Source organism: Pseudophryne corroboree, chromosome 6 (genome assembly GCF_028390025.1).
Source record: "Pseudophryne corroboree isolate aPseCor3 chromosome 6, aPseCor3.hap2, whole genome shotgun sequence".
Lineage (NCBI taxonomy): Eukaryota > Metazoa > Chordata > Amphibia > Anura > Myobatrachidae > Pseudophryne > Pseudophryne corroboree.
The window spans coordinates 535,658,159-535,685,209 of record NC_086449.1 but is presented as its reverse complement, the minus strand read 5'-3'; the positions used below and the strand labels follow the sequence as shown (position 1 = coordinate 535,685,209).

The 27,051-nt window shown below is 46.8% G+C and overlaps 1 protein-coding gene across 5 annotated transcripts in view; it reads right to left on the bottom strand.

Annotated features, from left to right (window-relative positions):
* EEA1 (early endosome antigen 1) overlaps positions 1–27,051 on the bottom strand; it is a 328,705-nt gene that overhangs the window by 161,121 nt on the left and 140,533 nt on the right. For all 5 annotated transcript variants that reach the window (XM_063927628.1, XM_063927626.1, XM_063927625.1 and 2 more), the window contains 3 exons: positions 12,765–12,881; positions 11,305–11,643; positions 1,117–1,266 (listed from right to left, as the gene is read on the bottom strand). In XM_063927628.1, the coding sequence (XP_063783698.1) occupies positions 1,117–1,266; positions 11,305–11,643; positions 12,765–12,881 (606 nt within the window). The remainder of the gene's footprint in view (positions 1–1,116; positions 1,267–11,304; positions 11,644–12,764; positions 12,882–27,051) is intronic.

The window sequence follows — 27,051 nt, the reverse complement described above, 5'->3', positions numbered from 1 at the left end:
AGGCTGAACCTGTGATCGTCCCTCTGGAGCTAATGTCCAGTAGCCAAGAAGCCCAATCCACTCTGCACGCAGGTGAGTTCGCTTCTTCTCCCCTTAGTCCCACGATGCAGTGAGCCTGTTGCCAGCAGGACTCACTGAAAATAAAAAACCTATTTAAACTTTTACTTCTAAGCAGCTCAGGAGAGCCACCTAGCATGCACCCTTCTCGTTCGGGCACAAAAATCTAACTGAGGCTTGGAGGAGGGTCATAGGGGGAGGAGCCAGTGCACACCAGCTAGTCTAAAGCTTTTACTTTTGTGCCCAGTCTCCTGCGGAGCCGCTATTCCCCATGGTCCTTACGGAAGTCCCAGCATCCACTAGGACGTCAGAGAAATAAGGAGTAAATAGTGACCAGGTTAAGTTGGAGGTGAAATTAGTTGGGGAGGCAGTGTGTGGTTGAATTACTCTGGGGGACAGTGTGTGGCATTATTATAAATTAGTTTTATTACTGTGGGGGCCAATGTGTTTGCACTTCTGTGGGGGCCAGTGTGTTTGTTTAATTGCTGTGGGGGTCAATGTGTGTGTACGGGGTTTTTATCCCGTGGGGCACTGATGGTGTGCCTTGGCAATTTTAAAGTCTTGTCGATGTGCCGTGAGTTGAAAACTGTTGAAAATCACTGCCTTAAAGGCTATAGTGACATTACCAGGGAAAAAGGAGAGGACCATGCACCCTGTGCTAATAGCTTCAGCACCCACTAACCCCAACATTATGGGAAGAGTGACACAGGTGGGTGTGAGTATGCGCATTCCTTTATGGTTTTACATGGAAACCACATAGAAAGTGGGAGAGAACAGGCCCTTAGATACGCTATCAGAAGGGTTATTTCCAGAATCACTTATTTTTAGAATTTATAAAAAAGGTTGACCTATGTTTTGTTTTATCGGTTTAAAACTTCCTACCTATGTAACTTTGCATTTTAATGAGAAACGATGTAGCAGAATTTATAAATCTGTATAATATAATTATGTGGTAGTTATAGACACATACAGCAATATATGTTGACCTAGAATGTTAAACACTTTACAGAAGGTGACAGGCAGTAGCTAGAAATATAAATGCAGAGCAAACATCCAGACCTGCTCCTCAGCACGTGAGAGCTTCAGCTGCAAATCCGCCACCTGCTGCTCCTTGTCCATCAGTTTCTCCGCAGACAGCTGTCTCTGCTCTTTCAGCCTGCCATGAGCTTCCCCTAGCTGGCGCTCTGTCTCCAGCAACTTGCTGTGGAGCTAAAGCATAGACCTAAGTGATCTGCCAGGTACTTTCCATTGATTAATGACATAACAACAATTTGTTTTACTGTTAATACAGTTTACATTAAAATGGCATTTTAATTATCATAAAAAGAAACTGAAAACTCAACTAAAACACAGCAGAAAGATACTTGCAGAACACTTTAAAGGTCAACTTTCTCTTAAATTAATATTTGTTTTATTAGTACAGTAATCAACCATCACTACAGGATTTATGGGTATTCTCAAATTACGCTCACTGACACACAGGAAGAAATATCACAGACGTGAAAAAGGACACTACTTGAATAAGCTTTGGAAAAGGAAGAGGACACATTCACTTCTAGAAGTCAAAATTAACAACACGAAACACTGAAGGGCAGCTAAAGCAAAAAAGATACTTATGATGTGTGAGAAAAGAGTGATGCTTTTTATTTTTGGTGGTTATTTCTCCTTATGGAATCATTCAGCTTAATTATACATCCGTGAAGAAGCAATGCCAGTAAGAAAGTCTAATACTGTAACATTGCCCTTTAGTAACTACATTTCATTTAAAGCAATGAAACACAACAGTAATTTGTCTAGCTGCATAAAATTCATTATGACCTGTTTGAGAAAGCAAGTACAATGCTGTAGTTCAATGAACAAATGATAAGTGATGCACAGCCAAAAACACCAAATACTTTTTTGGCAGTAAAAATAGGACTTATTTCCCTGTTCTCTGAGACCATTGGAAGCAATGGCTTATAGTGGTTGCACTAAAGTAGGCCTGGACAATCTGCAGCTCTCCAGATGTTGTAAAACTACAAGTCCCAGCATGCCCTGCCACAGTTTTGCTATCAGGGAATGCTAAACCTGTGGCAGGGCATGCTGGGATGTGTAGTTTCACAACAGCTGGAGAGTCACAGGTTGGCCATGCCTGCACTAGAACATGACAAATCACATTTGCCAACAAAAGCTCAAGCTCCTGCCCTACTATACCCCTATAGCCTGCCAGAAACTTGAGTTTTATTTTATCAAAGCCCCATGTACAGATCAGGAGGAATCAAATGACGGAACGAAACAAGGTTCTCCAACCAACAGCAGCAGGAAATAAAAACCTTAACATGGAGGGCAGGAAAGAACAAGAACTCAAATATGTTTAGGGGTAAATTTACGAAAATGGGAGTTCTATTTAAGATGGGACGTTGCCCATAGCAACCAATCAATCAGATTCTACTTCACATTTATCTAGCACCTTCTAGAAGATAATACCTGGTATCTGATTGGTTGTTATGGGCAACATCCCATCTTAAATAGAACTCCCATTTTAGTAAATTTACCCTTTAGTGTCACACAAATCCTATTTTCTGTTTTCATCCAAATGGGGACACTGGAAATACTGGGGTAACCCCAATGCTGTCCTTAAGGAAAGGTAACTTCAGAAGCTACAATGATCAGCACTTCCCAACAAAATGGCCACCACTGGCCATAAAAATTATGAATCTGTAAATCTTTGTGAACATGCTTAAGGAGTGACACATGGCCTCCTAATGAAACTGCGCAGTTAAGGATCCATGCCGCAACATCCAGCAATCTCTCACTTATCTGGCAGGTTGTGCTGTTACCTGCCCCAATTTAAGCCTGATGAACTACAGAGGTTACCCACATAGTAATGGTTGGTTGTGGTACTTGCCAACTTCTCTTTTGGGTACCATAAACGACTAAAAATAAGAATTTACTTACCGATAATTCTATTTCTCATAGTCCGTAGTGGATGCTGGGGACTCCGTAAGGACCATGGGGAATAGCGGCTCCGCAGGAGACTGGGCACATCTAAAGAAAGCTTTAGGACTATCTGGTGTGCACTGGCTCCTCCCCCTATGACCCTCCTCCAAGCCTCAGTTAGGATACTGTGCCCGGACGAGCGTACACAATAAGGAAGGATTTTGAATCCCGGGTAAGACTCATACCAGCCACACCAATCACACCGTATAACCTGTGATCTGAACCCAGTTAACAGCATGATAACAGAGGAGCCTCTGAAAGATGGCTCACAACAATAATAACCCGATTTTTGTAACAATAACTATGTACAAGTATTGCAGACAATCCGCACTTGGGATGGGCGCCCAGCATCCACTACGGACTATGAGAAATAGAATTATCGGTAAGTAAATTCTTATTTTCTCTAACGTCCTAAGTGGATGCTGGGGACTCCGTAAGGACCATGGGGATTATACCAAAGCTCCCAAACGGGCGGGAGAGTGCGGATGACTCTGCAGCACCAAATGAGAGAACTCCAGGTCCTCCTCAGCCAGGATATCAATTTTGTAGAATTTTACAAACGTATTTGCTCCTGACCAAGTAGCTGCTCGGCAAAGTTGTAAAGCCGAGACCCCTCGGGCAGCCGCCCAAGATGAGCCCACCTTCCTTGTGGAGTGGGCATTTACAGATTTTTGGCTATGGCAGGCCTGCCACAGAAAGTGCAAGCTGAATTGTACTACAAATCCAACGAGCAATAGTCTGCTTAGAAGCAGGAGCACCCAGCTTGTTGGGTGCACACAGGAAAAACAGCGAGTCAGATTTCCTGACTCCAGCCGTCCTGGAAACATATATTTTCAGGGCACTGACAACGCCCTGTCCGAATGGAAAATCAGATAAGGGCTTTTTCAGGATAAAGCCGCCAATTCTGACACGCGCCTGGCCCAGGCCAGGGCCAACAGCATGACCACTTTCCATGTGAGATATTTTAACTCCACAGATTTAAGTGGTTCAAACCAATGTGACTTTTGGAACCCAAAACTACATTGAGATCCCAAGTGCCACTGGAGACACAAAAGGAGGCTGTATATGCAGTACCCCTTTTACAAACGTCTGAACTTCAGGGACTGAAGCTAGTTCTTTTTGGAAGAAAATTGACAGGGCCGAAATTTGAACCTTAATGGACCCCAATTTCAGGCCCATAGACACTCCTGTTTGCAGGAAATGTAGGAATCGACCCAGTTGAATTTCCTCCGTCGGGCCTTACTGGCCTCGCACCACGCAACATATTTTCGCCAATTGCGGTGATAATGTTTTTGCGGTTACATCCTTCCTGGCTTTGATCAGGATAGGGATGACTTCATCCGGAATGCCTTTTTTCCTTCAGGATCCGGCGTTCAACCGCCATGCCGTCAAACGCAGCAAGTCTTGGAACAGACAGGGTCCTTGCTGGAGCAGGTCCCTTCTTAGAGGTAGAGGCCACGGATCCTCCGTGAGCATCTCTTGAAGTTCCGGTTACCAAGTCCTTCTTGGCCAATCCGGAACCACGAATATAGTGCTTACTCCTCTCCATCTTATCAATCTCAGTACCTTGGGTATGAGAGGCAGAGGAGGGAACACATACCCTGACTGGTACACCCACGGTGTTACCAGAGCGTCTACAGCTTATTGCCTGAGGGTCCCTGGACCTGGCGCAATACCTGTCGAGTTTTTAATCATGTGGAAGACTTCTGGGTGAAGTCCCCACTCTCCCGGGCGGAGGTCGTGCTGAGGAAGTCTGCTTCCCAGTTGTCCACTCCCGGAATGAATACTGCTGACAGTGCTATCACATGATTTTCCGCCCAGCGAAGAATCCTTGCAGCTTCTGCCATTGCCCTCCTGCTTCTTGTGCCACCCTGTCTGTTTACGTGGGTGACTGCCGTGATGTTGTCCGACTGGATCAACACCGGCTGACCTTGAAGCAGAGGTCTTGCTTAGCTTAGAGCATTGTAAATGTCCCTTTGCTTCAGGATATTTATGTGAAGTGATGTCTCCAGGCTTGACCATAAGCCCTGGATATTCCTTCCCTGTGTGACTGCTCCCCAGCCTCGCAGGCTGGCATCCATGGTCACCAGGACCCAGTCCTGAATGCCTAATCTGCGGCCCTCTAGAAGATGAGCACTCTGCAACCACCACAGGAGGGACACCCTTGTCCTTGGTGACAGGGTTATCCGCTGATGCATCTGAAGATGCGATCCGGACCATTTGTCCAGCAGGTCCCACTGGAAAGTTCTTGCGTGGAATCTGCCGAATGGGATTGCTTCGTAGGAAGCCACCATTTTACCCAGAACCCTTGTGCATTGATGCACTGAGACTTGGCTCGGTTTTAGGAGGTTCCTGACTAGCTCGGATAACTCCCTGGCTTTCTCCTCCGGGAGAAACACCTTTTTCTGGACTGTGTCCAGGATCATCCCTAGGAACAGAAGACACGTCGTCGGAACCAGGTGCGATTTTGGAATATTGAGAATCCAATCGTGCTGCCGCAACACTACCTGAGATAGTGCTACACCGACCTCCAACTGTTCCCTGGATCTTACCCTTATCAGGGAATTGTCCAAGGAAGGGATAACTAAAATTCACTTCCTTCGAAGGAATATCATCATTTCGGCCATTACCTTGGTAAAGACCCGGGGTGCCGTGTACCATCCATACGGCAGCGTCTGAACTGATAGTGACAGTTCTGTACCATAAACCTGAGGTACCCTTGGTGAGAAGGGTAAATTTGGACATGAAGGTAAGCATCCTTGATGTCCCGAGACATCATGTAGTCCCCTTCTTCCAGGTTCGCAATCACTGCTCTGAGTGACTCAATCTTGAATTTGAACCTCTGTACGTAAGTGTTCAAAGATTTTAGATTTAGAATCGGTCTCACCGAGCCGTCCGGCTTCGGTACCACAACAGTGTGGAATAATACCCCGTTCCCTGTTGCAGGAGGGGTATCTTGATTATCACCTGCTGGGAATACAGCTTGTGAATGGCTTCCAAAACTGTCTCCCTGTCAGAAGGAGACATCGGTAAAGCCGACTTTAGGAAACGGCGAGGGGGAGACGTCTCAAATTCTAATTTGTACCCCTGAGATATCACCTGAAGGATCCAGGGGTCTACTTGCGAGTGAGCCCACTGCGCGCTGAAATTCATTGAGACGGGCCCCCCACCGTGCCTGATTCTGCTTGTAAAGCCCCAGCGTATACTGAGGGCTTGGCAGAGGCGGGAGAGGGTTTCTGTTCCTGGGAACTGGCTGATTTCTGCAGCCTTTTTCCTCTCCCTCTGTCATGGGGCAGAAATGAGGAACCTTTTGCCCGCTTGTCCACGAAAAGACTGCGCCTGATAATACGGCGTCTTCTCATGTTGAGAGGCGACCTGGGGTACAAACGTGGAATTCCCAGCTGTTGCCGTGGCCACCAGGTCTGAAAGACCGACCCCAAATAACTCCTCCCTTAATAAAGCAATACTTCCAAATGCCGTTTGGAATACGCATCACCTGACCACTGACGTATCCATAACCCTCTACTGGTAGAAATGGACAACGCGCTTAGACTTGATGCCAGTCGGCAAATATTCCGCTGTGCATCACGCATATATAAAAATGCATCTTTTAAATGCTCTATAGGCAAAAATATACTGTCCCTATCTAGGGTATCAATATTTTCAGTCAGGGAATCCGACCACGCCAACCCAGCACTGCACATCCAGGCTGAGGCGATTGCTGGTCGCAGTATAACACCAGTATGTGTGTAAATACCTTTTAGGATACCCTCCTGCTTTCTATCAGCAGGATCCTTAAGGGCGGCCATCTCAGGCGAAGGTAGAGCCCTTACAAGCGTGTGAGCGCTTTATCCCCCCTAGGGGGTGTTTCCCAACGCACCCTAACCTCTGGCGGGAAAGGATAACATTTTAGAAATTATCCGTTATCGGGGGAAACCCACGCATCATCACACACCTCATTTAATTTCTCAGATTCAGGAAAACTACAGGTAGTCTTTCCTCACCGAACATAATACCCCTTTTTTTGGTGGTACTCGTATTATCAGAAATGTGTAAAACATTTTTCATTGCCTCAATCATGTAACGTGTGGCCCTACTGGAAGTCACATTCGTCTCTTCACCGTCGACACTGGAGTCAGTATCCGTGTCGGCGTCTATATCTGCCATCTGAGGTAACGGGCGCTTCAGAGCCCCTGACGGCCTATGAGACGTCTGGACAGGCACAAGCTGAGTAGCCGGCTGTCTCATGTCAACCACTGTCTTTTATACAGAGCTGACACTGTCACGTAATTCCTTCCAACAGTTCATCCACTCAGGTGTCGACCCCCTAGGGGGTGACACCACTATTACAGGCAATCTGCTCCGTCTCCACATCATTTTTCTCCTCATACATGTCGACACAAAAGTACCGACATACAGCACACACACAGGGAATGCTCTGATAGAGGACAGGACCCCACTAGCCCTTTGGGGAGACAGAGGGAGAGTTTGCCAGCACACACCAGAGCGCTATATATATATATACAGGGATAACCTTATATAAGTGTTTTTCCCCTTATAGCTGCTGTATAGTTAATACTGCGCCTAATTAGTGCCCCCCTCTCTTTTTTTAACCCTTTCTGTAGTGTAGTGACTGCAGGGGAGAGACAGGGAGCTTCCCTCCAACGGAGCTGTGAGGGAAAATGGCGCCAGTGTGCTGAGGAGATAGGCTCCGCCCCTTTTTCGCGGACTTTTCTCCTGCTTTTTTATGGATTCTGGCAGGGGTTAAATGCATCCATATAGCCCAGGAGCTATATGTGATGCATTTTTTTTTTTTTGCCATCCAAGGTGTTTTTATTGGGTCTCAGGGCGCCCCCCCCCAGCACCCTGCACCCTCAGTGACCGAAGTGTGAAGTGTGCTGAGAGCAATGGCGCACAGCTGCAGTGCTGTGCGCTACCTTGTTGAAGACAGGACGTCTTCTGCCGCCGATTTTCCGGACCTCTTCTGCCTTCTGGCTCTGTAAGGGGGCCGGCGGCGCGGCTCTGGGACCCATCCAAGCTGGGCCTGTGATCGTCCCTCTGGAGCTAATGTCCAGTAGCCTAAGAAGCCCAATCCACTCTGCACGCAGGTGAGTTCGCTTCTTCTCCCCTTAGTCCCTCGATGCAGTGAGCCTGTTGCCAGCAGGTCTCACTGAAAATAAAAAACCTAATCTAAAACTTTCACTAAGAAGCTCAGGAGAGCCCCTAGTGTGCACCCTTCTCGTTCGGGCACAGAGATCTAACTGAGGCTTGGAGGAGGGTCATAGGGGGAGGAGCCAGTGCACACCAGATAGTCCTAAAGCTTTCTTTAGATGTGCCCAGTCTCCTGCGGAGCCGCTATTCCCCATGGTCCTTACGGAGTCCCCAGCATCCACTTAGGACGTTAGAGAAAAGGTTAGATGATCTGTGCATTTCATGGGTCATATGGACATAGGGCCTCAAGTATGGGCAACTTACAGAGCACTGAGAGCCCTCTTCTCTCTGAGACTTACTCCAGTGTAAAGCTAGAGTCACATCCTGAGGTGGAATCTTGAGATTTTGGGCTGAAAGGAAGGTCTAATTCAGTGAACAGATCTGTTTTCAAGGAACATAATGGATGCATTTCAAGGGATTTCCGGTTCAGAACAGATTTAAAAAAAAAAAAACGCAACTAACCATAAAGAGGGATATCAAGATCTGAATAAAGAGCAAACACTTTACTTCAACGAAGGTAGAAAATCTTCTAGGTGGGACATTCAGGACATCTACAGTATAAGTCAGAGTTTCCCAAACACGGCCCTCAAGGAACCCCAACGGTCCAGGTTTTAGGTATATCCATGGCTCAGCACAGGTGGTTACATCAAATTGACTAAGGTGCTAATTAAGTCACCTGTGGCCAAGCATGGATAAACTTAAAACCTGGACCTTTGAGATGCCTTGAGGACCGCATTTGAGAACCTCTGGTATAAGTCTATTCCCCTAACACAGGCATCTAAGTTATAATTGAGCCACCGATCAAGATGCATTAGGGCTATCACCACAGTTCATAGGCGTGCGTCCCACATAAGTTGACTGTCTGAAGGCTTTGGAGCTTAACTAGACGCTTAGCTGATTAAGCAAGTGGATCTCTCTAATGGCTTACACAAGCAACACCTGTATGTCCAATGCAGGTTTAGCTTATTGCTTTCCTTGAGAAACAAACAGTGAAACTTGAGACTCTTAGGTCTGGGAATATTTACTGCTAGGAAAGTGCGCTTTCTTCCTGTGGCTAGGGAAATAATTTTCCCAAGCATTCTACATCCACCTTACAGGGTCTAAGCCAAAGGTCAGAATACTGAGAATAAGCCCAACATCTATAACCGCATCCCCAGGTTTTCTGACACCTCCCAGACATGCTCCATCAAAGTTAGCTAATGCAATCTGGCCCTTCCTGACTACAAGCCCTCTCAGCTGCCTTACTTACCCAAGTCAATTCTAAGATGCTACTATGTAAACAGATTTAAGAGTTGCCTTAACTTTTACCATCTGTTTGAGCATCTACCTTAAATCGGAGAATCCCATTTCAACATACCCTCTCAAAAAGATAAATGGACTTAAACTTGCTTGAGACTTGATCAGGATTGGTCCCCACTTCACATAAAAGCTCTTCCAACTAAAAGGAAATAAAGTACTCTGTTCTCCTTTTCTTACAACGTCAAATTGACAGGAATCTTAGGAATCCTCTCACTTTCCTTAGCTTTCAGCTGGCCCACACTAAATCCCATTTCTTGCCTAATCTGGAGATTTTCTTCTGCCATATCAAAGACTGCAAGTATTCAGCCATGTTAACTTCCTCCTTGGAGGAAAATTCAGTCTCATCTTCGCCAAAACTGCAATCTGTAATTTTAGTGATCTACAAGTGGTCTCTGAACCCATGATCTTTTCTAAGGAAGCTTATAACTTAACCAGATCTTGTACCGTTTTCGTCAGGCATTGAGCCCAAGCCAGCTTCACCAGAAGCGGCAGGAGAGCCAAAGCTATGTAAATTCCACAATAGCCTGGGCCAACGCTTATCCCCCTGCTGGCAGTGCAATCCCACAGAGTGAGCACAGCTGCTGGTCCTCTGCCTCAAAATGTTGTGCATAGGGAACCCACCTTAGATTAGGCACAAAGAATTGCATTAAATTCAGAGAAGACAAAGGAAAAACATGCCTAAGTCTCTCCTTCAAGGCTTAGCCCTGGATGTAATCCTCTTACATACATGACAGAAAGAGGAGGAAAAGAGAGAACTGCTGCAGTGCAAAATCAAAAAAGCAGAAGTGGAACTACAAAGACAGTTGCCTGAGTGAGTAAAGCACATTAAGGAGAAGATTCTGGATAGTGAAAGCAACTCCACCCAGGGCTGAGCAACAAAATGATAGTTGACATCCAGAAGGACACTTCATCAGCCTGCATCCCTGTACCTAGTGCAGAGCTTCAGCCACCCACCAGCCTCCTTCATGGTACCGATATCTCCCACCCAGTCCTCCCTCGCAGTCCCTGACACCATGGATGACTGTAATTGAATACAAGCTCTACTCTCCAGGAGGAGAGGTCAGCCACTTGCCAGTAAATTGTGACTCTGATTACTGTAGGCAAGTAAATTCCTGTCGCTACCTGCAGTGGAGAGCAGTGCAAGTAGCAGTACTATCTGTGGTGCCTCCTCAGCCGCCTGCAGATTAGTTGTGTTGAGAATTGAAGAATAGGAAAAAATACACAGTAAAAAAAAAAAAAAAAAAAACAACACACACCTACATAAAAGAGAGACAATTTCTGGTAAAAAATAAAATAAAAAAAAATGGAAGGTCAATGCAGCACAGAGAGGGAAAACCTTAAATTTTTGAGGCCAAAGGTATAGTGTCCAAGTTACAGTGCAACCTATATATCACAGTACTCCCAGAGTCAAGCATTTCATTGAAAGAGGAAATCTATAATGAGAGTTAATAATACATCCGCAGATATTAAACCAGCTAATCACTATATCTGCAAAATGATCAGACATTGTGGTCAAGATCTCTGTGCAACAAACATATGTTTTTAACTGCAAAATAAAATGACAGGAATGAACTGAGCACCAATCAATGGTCTGTTTATTCTCTTCAAAGCTACATCCATGTGTTACAGACATAGCACATAATGTTGAAGCTTATAGCAAGATAGTATTTAAAAGTTGTGACATATCTGTGTAGATCAGCAATGCTGCATGAAAGATTGACTCAAACAAATACTGTACATAATGTAAAGATGTGTCACCTGGTTGATCTCACTTTGCAGCTGCAGACTGTGCTGCTCCTTCTCTTCCCGTTGTTGCTGTAGCTGTTTGAACTCCGCTTTGAGATGCTGGTGCTTGATCTCCACCTCAGACAGCTCCTCTTTTAGTTTCTGGTTGGCTTCTCCCTTCTCAGCCATCTCTATTCGGAGAGTTTGCAGCAAGGCCTCACTGGCAGACAGCCGTGCCTGGAGCTGCTGGCACTCCACGTCCTTCTGGTTGAGGTTAACTTGCAGGTTCTTCCTGGACATGATCTCCTCATTGTGTTTCTCTTCCATCTGAGTGTAATCCAACTCTTTCTTTAAGAGTTTTTCCACTAAGCTCTGCAAAGTGTAAAAAACTGACTTACCATTTTGTCTAGATACATATAGCCACAATGTACTGTATCTGCAACGGAACAAGAATCTACTGAAATGGTTGAGTGTATGTCGTGTAACCTCACCAACTATTACCAGATGATTTGTGGCTCCAAAGTGCTCTTACAGATGTGTCCTAATACATCAATATACCATGCAGCTCAAGATGGCTGGCGTGACTGAGCAGCCAGTTCCTGCGCAACTCTGCCAGCATTGGGCATCTATTGTTTTGCCAAAAAAGCATCTTAGTCACAATGCCATGCATTTAGTACGCACCAAGAGACACTGCTCTTATATGCAACACTTGTATATATGTGTGCAACGGAGTCTGTATTCAAAGCAAAACGGACCTTGGCATGGAAAAAAGCCGCAGTTGTTGCATTTTAACACTTTGTATACAGATTGATACTCAGTCACAAACAGAAATACAGGTTGCATAGCAAATTAATCAATACAGTCTCCTGGTGCATACTACTCACATGGCATTGTGACCTGGCGTACTGAGAAGGTCTGTTTGGCGTGACGGCAGCAATGATGTATGAGGACACAGCTGTACAGCAGAGTTTCTACTTTAGTGCATAACAAAATATATGCTAAGCAGCTCTCTAGCGTGACAAAAGGAGTAGTCTTCTACTGTACTTGAAGTACAAATGTGTCATAGAAGCACATCTCCATCTAGTACAAGAACAGAGAACAATGGTTTAAAAGCTTACACTAAGCAGTTATGGGTAGAAATATGTAAATGGTGCCTTTCCACATGAGATTACATTGGTTCTTTGCAGACAGATTGAATACCATGGCCACTATAGCAAAGATATTGGTAAGTACTCATAGTTATCTTGGAAAGCCACCATCTGTACATCAGACCTAAACAGCTAGTTCTTTCAGTTTGAAAAAACACCAGATGAAACCATAGAGGATAGAGAACACCATCACAGATATAAAAACAAGTAGTCACATGCAGATAATTAATCAAATAAAAAAGGGTGGTAGAAATGGAATTAAATGAACAAGCATATATAAATGAATACAGATTGTTGATGAGTTGACATGTCTTCAAATACAAACAACAGTAGCATGTTATATACCTCATTTTTCTGCGATAACTCAGCCATGGAACCTTTGAGCTGCTGCAGCTCCTGGACATACACTGCAACTTCCTGTGGGCCTTTTAAAAGCTCAGCTTTTAATTGGTTAATGGTGGCCTAAAGACAGGAAAACAAATTACTACAGGAGCTGGTAAAAAAAAGTCAAGAATGAGAAAATATATTTTAGATTGCAATTCCGAAAAACTCGAGTCTCTGGTGAATTTCTGTCAAGTCGTAATTGAATGTGACTAGAGACAAAGTCAACAGAAATCTACCAGAACTTCTCTCCAATATATGCAAGATGCCATCCCATTTTTATCTAATATTAAACATACAAGTTATCAAATGTAATATCCTGCGGACCTTAATTGAGCATTAATTAGTGACAAAGTAATACATACGTTTAATGTGTCTCTTTATTATGTTGTCTGTATAAATAGCTCAAAATGCATATATCTTGAGCAATCTTTGACAAGAGCCATTTCTGATGAGTTTTCAGTGACTTTCTGGCAAGCTTGTCCTTACTTACATACTGTACCACAAATTGCTAAAACCAGCCTTCGCTTTCCATACAAAGTCTGAAAATCACCTTCCAGTAAACCTGGCTACTGCGTTGAAAGGCGATGGAATCTCATCATTATTTCCAGGAAATGTAAACATCAAATCCCCCCCGTTCATAAAACTATTTAATATCTGAGAGCTAAAAAATTGTTCAAAGCTTCTCCTTTTTTGCCAGATAAAGTGCTATGTGTTGTACAGGAGGACTGTGCTACTAAACATGGCACAGATGCATTCCAACTGTTCAACTTAATCATTGATAAATGGCTTGATAAAACAGGCATTTTCTGTAATAGTGAGAAATTATCATAAAACATTAAACACTTCCGCTGGTTTGGATTGGCCTTTGCAATAAACCTATTTTAATAAATACAATAATTTTATTCTATTGGTGTTCAAACATCATAATGTGCCTCTATAAACCGTTGGGAGGTTTGCAAATGAACACTAAGATAAGTAGATTTATGGTAGACTTACCATTGTTAAATCTCTTTCTGCAAGGTACACCGGATTCCACAGGGAATAACATCGGGGTGTAGAGTTGGATCCGAGGCACCAACAGGCTAAAGCTTTGACTGTTCCCAGGATGCACTGCACCGCCTCCTCTATAGCACCGCCTCCAGGCACTGGAGCTCAGTTTTGTTAACCAGTCCAATGCAGTAGCAGGTACGAGAGACGGTAGATGTTAGTCACATAGAACCACATTCTCATGACAGGAGAAGGGACTAGCGGCTAATGCCATACAAATCCAAAGAAGCTAAGTGCGTCAGGGTGGGCGCCCTGTGGAATCCAGTGTACCTCGCAGAAAGAGATTTAACAATGGTAAGTCTACGATAAATCTCCTTTTCTGCAGCGGGGTACACTGGTAGTCCACAGGGAATAATATCGGGGATGTCCTCAAGCAGTTCCTCATGGGAGGAGACGCACTGTAGCGGGCACAAGAACCTGGCGTCCAAAGGAAGCATCCTGGGAGGCGGAAGTATCAAAGGCTTAGAACCTGATGAATATGTTCACAGAGGACCACGTAGCTGCCTTGCACAATTGTTCAGCGGACGCGTCACGGCAGGCCGCCCAAGAAGATTCAACAGACCGAGTAGAATGGGCCTTGATAGCAGCAGGAGCTGGGAGCCCAGCCTGCGCATAAGCTTGTGCAATCACCATTCTAATCCATCTGGCCAAGGTTTACTTATTCACATGCCAGCCACGTTTGTGAAAACCAAAAAGTACAAAAAGGGAATCTGACCTGATGGAGGCAGTCCTTTCCACATAAACACGGAGAGCCCATACCACATCCAAAGAATTTTCTTTGGAAGATAGACCAGAAGAGTTGAAGGATGGAACCACAATCTCCTGGTTAAGGTGAAAAGATGATACCACCTTAGGCAAATAACCAGGGCGAGTTCGAAGAACAGCCCGGTCACGGTGAAAAATCAGAAAGAGTGGACGACAGGACAAAGTGCCTAAGTCCGACACCCTCCTAGCAGAGGCAATAGCCAACAGAAATACGATCTTAAGCGTAAGGCATTTAAAGTCCACAGACTCAAGAGGTTCAAATGGAGACTCCAGACTGAGCTCCAGTGCAGGGAATTCAATACTACAGATAGATCTCATGGAGCCACAGGAGGGACATAGGGAGGCTGAATCCGTAGGACACCCTGAGTGAAAGTGTGAACGTCAGGAAGAGACGCAATTTTTCTCTGAAACCACACCGACAAGGCAGATATATGAACCTCAAGGGAGGCCAGATAAAGGCCCAAGTCTAGGCTTTGCTGTAGAAAAGCCAACTGTCTGGAAGTTTTGAAAGTATATGCATCATAATTCTTAGCAGCACACCAGGTGAAGTAAGAATTCCAGACTCTGTAATAAATCCAGGCCTAAGCTGGTTTACGGGCTTTCAACATAGTGTGAATGACCGTCTCAGAGAATCCTTTTGCTCTCAGGAGTGATGCTTCAAGAGCCACGCCGTCAAAGCCAGTCTGGCCAGGTCCGGGTAAACACAAGGGCCCTGAACAAGGAGGTCTGGGCATTGAGGAAGTAGAGGAGGACGCTCTATCGAGAGACCCTGCAGGTCTGAGAACCAATGCCGTCTGGACCACGCTGGAGCGACTAGAAGTAGTATACCTCCTTCTTGCTTGAACTTCCATATTACCCTGGGCAGGAGTAACACTGGAGGGAACATGTATGGCAGATGAAAGTTCCATGGAATTGCCAGTGCGTCCACGAATGCTGGTTGAGGATCCCTTGACCTTGCTCCGAAGACCGGAACCTTGTGATTGTGTCGCAACGCCAACAGGTCTACATCTGGTAGGCCCCACTTGTCCACTAGGAGTTGAAAGACTTCGGGATGAAGACTCCAGTCTCCGGCATGCACGTCCTGAAGACTGAGGAAAGCCGCTTCCCAGTTGAGGACTCCCGGAATGAACATTACCGATATGGCTGGCAGATGGCATTCCGCCCATTGGAGGATTTTTGACACTTCCATCATTGCCATGCGGCTTTGAGTGCCACCTTGATGATTTATGTATGCCACCGTGGTGGCGTTGTCTGACAGGCCTGTTCTGTACCAGAGACAGGGCCAGTGTCAACACATTGAACACTGCCCGCAATTCTAGAATGTTTATCGGGAGGAGAGATTCCTTCCTGGTCCACCGACCCTGGAGAGAGTGTTGCTCCAACACCACGCCCCAACCTCGCAGACTGGCGTCCGTTGTCAGAAGGACCCAGTTGGATATCCAGAAGGGACAGCCCCTGCTCAGCTCAGTGACAGACGAACCTCCGGAGTCAAGGAGATCATCTGAGGCAGGTCGTCCCATTTGGAAAGGATTAACCTCTACAGAGGGCGGGAATGAAATTGAGCGTACTCTACCATGTCGAAAGCCGACTCCATGAGGCCTAGTACTTGCATCACTGAGTGTATCCACACTCTCAGGCGAGAGAGGAAGCATCTGATCCTTTCCTGAAGTTTCAGGACCTTCTCCGGAGACAGAAACAGTTTTTGGCTGTGTGTGTCCAGCAGCGCCCCCAGGTGCACCATGCTCTGAGCAGGGACCAGCAAAGACTTCTTCCAATTGATGAGCCACCCGTGGGCTTGTAGGAATTGGACCGACATCTCCAGTTGACTGAGAAGGACATCTTGGGAGTTCGCCAGAATCAGCAAGTCGTCCAGATACGGCAGGATCCCGATTCCCTGCCGACGGAGGAAAGCCGTCATCACGGCCATGACCTTGGTGAAAATCTGAGGTGCCGTGGCCAGTCCAAATGGTAGAGCCTGGAACTGAAAATTAAGGTTGCCAATAACAAACCGCAGATACTGCTGATGCGAAAATAAGATTTTACTTACCGATAAATCTATTTCTCGGAGTCCGTAGTGGATGCTGGGGTTCCTGAAAGGACCATGGGGAATAGCGGCTCCGCAGGAGACAGGGCACAAAAAGTAAAGCTTTTTCCGATCAGGTGGTGTGCACTGGCTCCTCCCCCTATGACCCTCCTCCAGACTCCAGTTAGGTACTGTGCCCGGACGAGCGTACACAATAAGGGAGGATTTTGAATCCCGGGTAAGACTCATACCAGCCACACCAATCACACCGTACAACTTGTGATCTAAACCCAGTTAACAGTATGATAACAGCGGAGCCTCTGAAAGATGGCTTCCTACAACAATAACCCGAATAAGTTAACAATAACTATGTACAATTTATGCAGATAATCCGCACTTGGGATGGGCGCCCAGCATCCACTACGGACTCCGAGAAATAGATTTATCGGTAAGTAAAATCTTATTTTCTCTATCGTCCTAGTGGATGCTGGGGTTCCTGAAAGGACCATGGGGATTATACCAAAGCTCCCAAACGGGCGGGAGAGTGCGGATGACTCTGCAGCACCGAATGAGAGAACTCCAGGTCCTCCTTAGCCAGAGTATCAAATTTGTAAAATTTTACAAACGTGTTCTCCCCTGACCACGTAGCTGCTCGGCAAAGTTGTAATGCCGAGACCCCTCGGGCAGCCGCCCAAGATGAGCCCACCTTCCTTGTGGAGTGGGCCTTTACAGATTTAGGCTGTGGCAGGCCTGCCACAGAATGTGCCAGTTGGATTGTGCTACAGATCCAACGAGCAATCGTCTGCTTAGACGCAGGAGCACCCATCTTGTTGGGTGCATACAATATAAACAACGAGTCAGATTTTCTGACTCCAGCTGTTCTTGCAATATATATTTTTAATGCTCTGACAACGTCCAGTAACTTGGAGTCCTCCAAGTCACTTGTAGCCGCAGGCACTACAATAGGCTGGTTCAGATGAAATGCTGACACCACCTTAGGGAGAAAATGCGGACGAGTCCGCAGTTCTGCCCTGTCCGAATGGAAAATCAGATATGGGCTTTTGTAAGATAAAGCTGCCAATTCTGACACTCTCCTGGCAGAAGCCAGGGCTAGAAGCATGGTCACTTTCCAAGTGAGATATTTCAAATCCACCTTATTTAGTGGTTCAAACCAATGAGATTTTAGAAAATCCAAAACTACATTGAGATCCCACGGTGCCACTGGAGGCACCACAGGAGGCTGTATATGCAGCACTCCCTTCACAAAGGTCTGGACTTCAGGGACTGAAGCCAATTCTTTTTGAAAGAAAATCGACAGGGCCGAAATTTGAACCTTAATAGATCCCAATTTGAGACCCATAGACAATCCTGATTGCAGGAAATGTAGGAATCGACCCAGTTGAAATTCCTCCGTCGGAGCACTCCGATCTTCGCACCACGCAACATATTTTCGCCAAATTCGGTGATAATGTTGCACGGTTACTTCTTTCCTTGCTTTAATCAAAGTAGGAATGACTTCTTCCGGCATGCCTTTTTCCATTAGGATCCGGCGTTCAACCGCCATGCCGTCAAACGCAGCCGCGGTAAGTCTTGAAACAGACAGGGACCCTGCTGAAGCAAGTCCCTCCTTAGAGGTAGAGGCCACGGATCTTCCGTGATCATCTCTTGAAGTTCCGGGTACCAAGTCCTTCTTGGCCAATCCGGAACCACTAGTATCGTTCTTACGCCTCTTTGCCGTATAATTCTCAATACTTTTGGTATGAGAGGCAGAGGAGGAAACACATACACCGACTGGTACACCCAAGGCGTTACCAGCGCGTCCACAGCTATTGCCTGCGGATCTCTTGACCTGGCGCAATACCTGTCCAGTTTTTTGTTGAGGCGAGACGCCATCATGTCCACCATTGGTCTTTCCCAACGGGTTACCAGCATGTGGAAGACTTCTGGATGAAGTCCCCACTCTCCCGGGTGAAGATCGTGTCTGCTGAGGAAGTCTGCTTCCCAGTTGTCCACTCCCGGGATGAACACTGCTGATAGCGCTATCACATGATTCTCTGCCCAGCGAAGAATCCTTGCAGCTTCTGCCATTGCACTCCTGCTTCTTGTGCCGCCCTGTCTGTTCACATGGGCGACTGCCGTGATGTTGTCCGACTGGATCAACACCGGTTTTCCCTGAAGCAGAGGTTCTGCCTGGCTTAGAGCATTGTATATTGCTCTTAGTTCCAGAATGTTTATGTGAAGAGACGTTTCCAGGCTCGTCCATACTCCCTGGAAGTTTCTTCCTTGTGTGACTGCTCCCCAGCCTCTCAGGCTGGCGTCCGTGGTCACCAGGATCCAATCCTGTATGCCGAATCTGCGGCCCTCCAATAGATGAGGACTCTGCAACCACCACAGAAGAGACACCCTTGTCCTTGGAGACAGGGTTATCCGTAGGTGCATCTGAAGATGCGACCCTGACCATTTGTCCAACAGATCCCTTTGGAAAATTCTTGCGTGGAATCTGCCGAATGGAATTGCTTCGTAAGAAGCCACCATTTTTCCCAGGACTCTTGTGCATTGATGTACAGACACCTTTCCTGGTTTTAGGAGGTTCCTGACAAGCTCGGATAACTCCTTGGCTTTTTCCTCCGGGAGAAAAACCTTTTTCTGAACCGTGTCCAGAATCATCCCTAGGAACAGCAGACGAGTTGTCGGCATTAACTGGGATTTTGGAATATTCAGAATCCACCCGTGCTGTTTTAGCACTTCTTGAGACAGTGCTAATCCCATCTCTAGCTGTTCTCTGGACCTCGCCCTTATTAGGAGATCGTCCAAGTATGGGATAATTAATACGCCTTTTCTTCGAAGAAGAATCATCATCTCGGCCATTACCTTTGTAAAGATCCGAGGTGCCGTGGACAATCCGAACGGCAGCGTCTGAAACTGATAGTGACAGTTTTGTACAACGAACCTGAGGTACCCCTGGTGTGAGGGGTAAATTGGAACGTGGAGATACGCATCCTTGATGTCCAAGGATACCATAAAGTCCCCCTCTTCCAGGTTCGCTATCACTGCTCTGAGTGACTCCATTTTGAACTTGAACTTCTTTATGTACAGGTTCAAGGACTTCAGATTTAGAATAGGCCTTACCGAGCCATCCGGCTTCGGTACCACAAAAAGAGTGGAATAATACCCCTTCCCTTGTTGTAGAAGAGGTACCTTGACTATCACCTGCTGAGAGTACAGCTTGTGAATGGCTTCCAAAACCGTCTCCCTTTCGGAGGGGGACGTTGGTAAAGCAGACTTCAGGAAACGGCGAGGTGGATCCGTCTCTAATTCCAACCTGTACCCTTGAGATATTATCTGCAGGATCCAGGGATCTACCTGCGAGTGAGCCCACTGCGCGCTGTAATTTTTGAGACGACCGCCCACCATCCCCGAGTCCGCTTGAGGAGCCCCAGCGTCATGCTGAGGCTTTTGTAGAAGCCGGGGAGGGCTTCTGTTCCTGGGAAGGAGCTGCGTGTTGCTGTCTCTACCCTCGACCTTTGCCTCGTGGCAGATATGAATAGCCCTTTGCTCTCTTATTTTTAAAGGAACGAAAGGGCTGCGGTTGAAAAGTCGGTGCCTTTTTCTGTGGGGGAGTGACTTGAGGTAGAAAGGTGGATTTCCCGGCTGTAGCCGTGGCCACCAAATCTGATAGACCGACTCCAAATAACTCCTCCCCTTTATACGGCAAAACTTCCATATGCCGTTTTGAATCCGCATCACCTGACCACTGTCGCGTCCATAAAGCTCTTCTGGCCGAAATGGACATAGCACTTACCCGTGATGCCAGTGTGCAGATATCCCTCTGTGCATCACGCATATAAAGAAATGCATCCTTTATTTGTTCTAACGACAGTAAAATATTGTCCCTGTCCAGGGTATCAATATTTTCAATCAGGGACTCTGACCAAACTACCCCAGCACTGCCCATCCAGGCAGTCGCTACAGCTGGTCGTAGTATAACACCTGCATGTGTGTATATACTTTTTTGGATATTTTCCATCCTCCTATCTGATGGATCTTTAAGTGCGGCCGTCTCAGGAGAGGGTAACGCCACTTGTTTAGATAAGCGTGTTAGCGCCTTGTCCACCCTAGGAGGTGTTTCCCAGCGCTCCCTAACCTCTGGTGGGAAAGGGTATAATGCCAATAATTTCTTTGAAATTATCAGTTTTTTATCAGGGGCAACCCACGCTTCATTACACACGTCATTTAATTCTTCTGATTCAGGAAAAACTATAGGTAGTTTTTTCATACCCCACATAATACCCTGTTTAGTGGTACCTGTAGTATCAGCTAAATGTAACGCCTCCTTCATTGCCAAAATCATATAACGTGTGGCCCTACTGGAAAATACGGTTGATTCGTCACCGTCACCACTGGAGTCATCGCCTGTGTCTGGGTCTGTGTCGACCGACTGAGGCAAAGGGCGTTTCACAGCCCCTGACGGTGTTTGAGTCGCCTGGACAGGCACTAATTGATTGTCCGGCCGCCTCATGTCGTCAAACGACTGCTTTAGCGTGTTGACACTATCCCGTAGTTCCATAAATAAAGGCATCCATTCCGGTGTCGACTCCCTAGGGGGTGACATCCTCATATTTGGCAATTGCTCCGCCTCCACACCAATATCGTCCTCATACATGTCGACACACACGTACCGACACACAGCAGACACACAGGGAATGCTCCTAACGAAGACAGGACCCACTAGCCCTTTGGGGAGACAGAGGGAGAGTTTGCCAGCACACACCAAAAGCGCTATATATATATCAGGGATAGCCTTATAATAAGTGCTCCCTTATAGCTGCTTTGTTATATCAAATTATCGCCATAAATGTGCCCCCCCCTCTCTGTTTTACCCTGTTTCTGTAGTGCAGTGCAGGGGAGAGACTTGGGAGCCGTCCTGACCAGCGGAACTGTGAGAGGAAATGGCGCCGTGTGCTGAGGAGATAGGCCCCGCCCCTTTTCTGGCGGGCTCGTCTCCCGCTATTTAGAGAAATCAGGCAGGGGTTAAATATCTCCATATAGCCTCTAGGGCTATATGTGAGGTATTTTTAGCCTTTATAGGTAATCATTTTGCCTCCCAGGGCGCCCCCCTCCCAGCGCCCTGCACCCTCAGTGACTGCCGTGTGAAGTGTGCTGAGAGGAAAATGGCGCACAGCTGCAGTGCTGTGCGCTACCTTTTGAAGACTGCAGGAGTCTTCAGCCGCCGATTCTGGACCTCTTCTGTCTTCAGCATCTGCAAGGGGGCCGGCGGCGTGGCTCCGGTGACCATCCAGGCTGTACCCGTGATCGTCCCTCTGGAGCTTGATGTCCAGTAGCCAAGAAACCAATCCATCCTGCACGCAGGTGAGTTGACTCCTTCTCCCCTCAGTCCCTCGCTGCAGTGATCCTGTTGCCAGCAGGAATCACTGTAAAATAAAAAACCTAGCTAAACTTTTTCTAAGCAGCTCTTTAGGAGAGCCACCTAGATTGCACCCTTCTCGGCCGGGCACAAAAATCTAACTGGAGTCTGGAGGAGGGTCATAGGGGGAGGAGCCAGTGCACACCACCTGATCGGAAAAAGCTTTACTTTTTGTGCCCTGTCTCCTGCGGAGCCGCTATTCCCCATGGTCCTTTCAGGAACCCCAGCATCCACTAGGACGATAGAGAAATGGAAATAGGTATGTGCAGGTAAGCATCCTGTATGTCCAGGGATACCATATAGTCCTCGGGTTCCATGGCCAGCACAATAGAGCGCAGAGTTTCCATACGGAATTTGGACACACTCACAAACTTGTTCAATGATTTGAGGTTGAGGATAGGCCGGAAAGACCCATTCGGTTTCGGAGCTAGAATCAGGGTCAAATATCCCCTGACTCTCTGTGACAGAAGTACCGGCACTACCACTCCTGTTTCCAGGAGGGATTGTGCAGCCAGTTGTAGAGCTTGCGCTTTCAACGGATCCGAAGGGAAAACCATTGAACAGAACTGGCGAGAGGGACGTCTCTTGAAAGAGATTGTGTACCCATGAGAGACAACTTCCCGTACCCAGGCGTCTGAAGTGGTCTTTAACCAGGCCTGGGCGAACTGCAGAAGTCAGTCTCCCACCCCATCATGCAGCAGGCTTGTCTTTGGAAGCAGGCTGACGGGTGGCCCAGGATTGTTTAGATTTGGGCTTAGTGGTTTTGGAAATATGAGCCTGTTTCGGGTACGCCTGACCTTTTGTTTTACTTGGAGGTCGAAAGGAACGAAAAGTGGTACTCTTAGCCTTCTGAGCAGAAGGATTAGTACTTGGGATAAACGCAGTCTTGGCCGTCGCCAAGTCAGTCACAATCTTATTCAGATCTTCCCCAAACAGGATGTCTCCCTTGAAAGGAAATACCTCCAAGTTATTTTTAGAGTCCAGGTTCACTTTCCAGGACCTCAACCACAGAATCCGGTGAGCCAGGATAGACGTAGTAGAAGCTCTGGCCGACATGACCCCTGCATCAGAGGCCGCCTCCTGAATATAGTGAGAGGCTGTGGTAATATACGACAGATATTGTCTGGCAGCGTCAGAAAAATCCTAAGGTAGCTCCTCCTCAATTGCCTGAACCCATGCTTCAATTCCATTTGCAGCCTAAGAGGCAGCCATAGTGGGTCTATGTACAGCACCGAAAACAGTGTAAATAGACTTCAGGCATCGCTACATTGTTAGCTCTTCAGAGCAAGGCCCTCTTTCCTCTTGTTATCTAAGCCCTTGTCTCGACACATTTCCCTCGCAGCTCTCCCCTACTCAACGACCATCTTTACCCGCTTTCTCTCCTGCTAGTAAAGGCTCATCTCCATCTATGGCCACCAGCCCCTAATAGTACGATGATCACTCCCTCAATACTTACATCTTAGCTGTATTATGTCTTGAGAATGTGTGGTGCTCTTTGTTACCTGTACTCTATTTCTGACTGTCACTGACCTAGGTTGGGGGTGTTGTGAACTCGGGGGTTCTCCCGATGGTAGGGGAGAGGAACCACAGTTGGGTCGGAACAGGGATGGCTTGATATAGGTCTTCCTCATACAGGACTCTGACAGTAAAGCTTGGTGAAAATATTAAAGAACTTTATTGCAGGAAGGGAGCAACACAATGTCACATAGCAGAGAAGGAACGTATGGGGGGGAATGTCCAGGCCTATAGGAGAACTTGTAAGCAATGTTAAAGATTCCAGGAAAAGAAGTACTTGTGAGTGTTGGTACAAGATAATAGTGACTGAAGAACTTGTGAGTGATGTTTTTAAAGATACTGATGATTTGAAGAACTGGTGAATGGTGGTTAAAGACACTGATGATTTGTATGACTTGAGAGCGGTGACTAAAGATACTGATGATTTATAGAACTTGAGAGCGGTGGTTAAAGACACTGATGATTTGTATGACTTGAGAGCGGTGATTAAAGACACTGTAGAACTTGAGAACGGTGGTTAAAGACACTGATGATTTGTATGACTTGAGAGCGATGATTAAAGACACTGTAGAACTTGGGAGCGGTGGTTAAAGACACTGGTAATTTGCAAAACTTGGGAGCGGTGGTTAAAGACACTGGTAACTTGCAAAACTTGGGAGCGGTGGTTAAAGACACTGGTAACTTGTAGAATTTGAGAGCGGTGTTTAAAGACACTGATGACTTGTAGAACTTGAGAGCGGTGTTTAAAGACACTGATGACTTGTAGAATTTGAGAACGGTGTTTAAAGACACTGATGACTTGTAGAACTTGAGAGCGGTGTTTAAAGACACTGATGACTTGTAGAACTTGAGAGCGGCGTTTAGCCCGCAGCCCACGCTGACTCCAAGAAGCACTGGTGACTGGATTGCAGAGGAACACACCAGCCGCTGTATACGCTGGAACTGTGCAGCAACTGGCACCTGGAAGTGCCGGAGACACTGGGGTACGACTGCAGAGAGATTCGCCGGGAACAAGAGCACTGGCATCCACTTCAGGGGAAAAGACGATACTCAGGCGCCGAGGCTCTGCCCGGCGTCTGCCTTTGAATCTCCCGCCTCCGCTTGATTGGCGGACCAGTCTGATGACGTCACCTGCTCCCCGCCCACGTGATGCCGGGTGTCATGGCGGCGCCCCTGCCCCGGGGAACCGCCGGGAGCCGCACCAGCCAGACGCCGGAGCCCGTGGACCATCGAAGGCGGAGGCTGCAACACAGACCAGCAGGCACGCAGGGGTAAGCACGGTGAACGCCGCCTATGGCGTGTGACACTGTTATTTATTAACTGTAATGCTAAGTTTTGTCTCCCTGTACTGCCTTTGTACGGCACTGCGAAACATTTGTGGCGCCTTATAAATAAAATTTTATAATAATAATAATAATAATCCCTCCACACACTTATCGGTTGGTTCCTTCAGTGAGGTGACAGTGGTGACAGGCAGAGTAGATGACACCACAAGATGGGCGACATGAGAGTCCACCGGTGGTGGAGTTTCCCTCTTGTTACTCAACTCTGCAGGGATAGGATAACGAGCTAGCATCTTTTTAGACAGGGAAAACTTCTTTCCTGGAGATGACCAGGATTCCTGACGTATGACAATTAAGAGGTCAGACTGTGGTAAAACTACTTTAGCAACCTTCTGACGTTTAAACTTATAAGGTTTCTTAGATGTAACAGGAGGCTCAATGTCATCATCAATTTGGAGAATCAGCTTGATAGCCTCGACAAGGTCAGGAACATCCACCTGGGTTGCAGATTCTGATCAGAAGCAACTGTATCAGTGTCTGAAGGATCAGTATATTCTCCATCCTCATCGGGAGAATTATCCAAAATATCAGTGGATTGTGAGGGAAAAAATGGCCCGCTTAGATGACCCCTTGGCCCCAGAGGGACGTGGGGTGGCCTTTTGTCTAACCAAAGTCTGATTTAATTGTTGTAACTGGGTAGACAAAGTATCCGCCCATGGCGGATTAACTACAGGGACAATATGTGGCTGTAATGGCACAGATGTCCCCACAGGGGGCGTAAGACGCGTTACAAGCGTAGTCAGCATATTTTAAAAAGCTGGCCAAGGTGGCACAGACTGACTGGGAGATATATGACCCCCAGCGCCTGAACCAGCCGCTAACACTTCCCCCACTGGTGAATCCGTGACAACAGCACTGCACGATGCAGGATTGTCCGCGGATGTCCCACTCCGTGTAGCAGACATCATGTGGAATGTAGCCTTAGGACGTAAAAGTACAATATAGCCAGATAAACACAAAAACCAGCAAATAATCCCCTGTGTTTTGTGACAGTAAATACAGAGCACGAACAGGGGCATAAGTGGTGTGGGGTGACTGAAAAACACAGTGAGAAATACAAACAGTATACCCTGTGTAGCACTATATATTATATGAGACCCCGACGCATCTAGTTCCCCAGGGTACAGAATACAGTGATAGCAAACGTGTGATACACAAGAGTGGAATCCACACAAAGCAGCTATAGGCACACTCAGTCATAGGTACAATGCAGGAATTATTACATATAACAATAAAACTGCACTGGACTAGTAATTACATATAGGTATGTATGTATACAGATATAACAATGCACAGTAAACACTGGATGTACATCACAGAATACTTGTACTAAATATTCAGTAGCAGTACACTTGTTCTTAACTAACACTGTCTAAAATGACATGTAGAATACTTAGGTGTCTGTAAATGCACAGCACTGATGATACAGGCGGATTTACAAAGGAGAAAGTGCCCAACAGTCCTGGAGATCATCCCAGCTATGTAATGGCGCCAAAATCTCTTCAGGGAGTGAGGGAGAGAGAGATGCAGCTCCAGGGCGGGAACAACAGCAGTAGATGGCGCCCGGAGCTGGGGCTACAGGTCAGCGCCTTATCCCCTCTGCTGGACTTCACCACCAGGTACTGTGGAGCCTTTTGCAAACTGATTTTAATAAATCCGATTTGTACTCCTTGCCCTGGTGGATATACTGGGGTCCTTGTGTGACACAGTGTCCACGCCAGCGGCGCGGTCCGTCTCCTGGGACTGTGACCGGATCGCGATTTACCTTACCTCCCCCCTTTTAGTGCAGCCACATGATCCTGGAGAATGACAGCGGTGGTGTGCCTGAAAAACCGGTGCGTCTCCGCAGCAAGTACCCGGGAACCAGGCCGCGGAAGTATGCAGCGCCGCTGAGGGAGGTGATGGAGCCACAGCACAGCATGTCAAAGACATAGAAAGTGCTGCGGCCCTTGAAGTCTTCTAAAAAGCTCTTTTCAGGGCTGCATAGAGCAGCCCCACCTGTTAGTGATCTGCACTGCAGGCACCAACTTACAAACTGAGCTCCAGTGCCTGGAGGCGGGGCTATAGAGGAGGCAGTGCAGTGCATCATGGGAACAGTCAAAGCTTTAGCCTGTTGGTGCCTCGGATCAA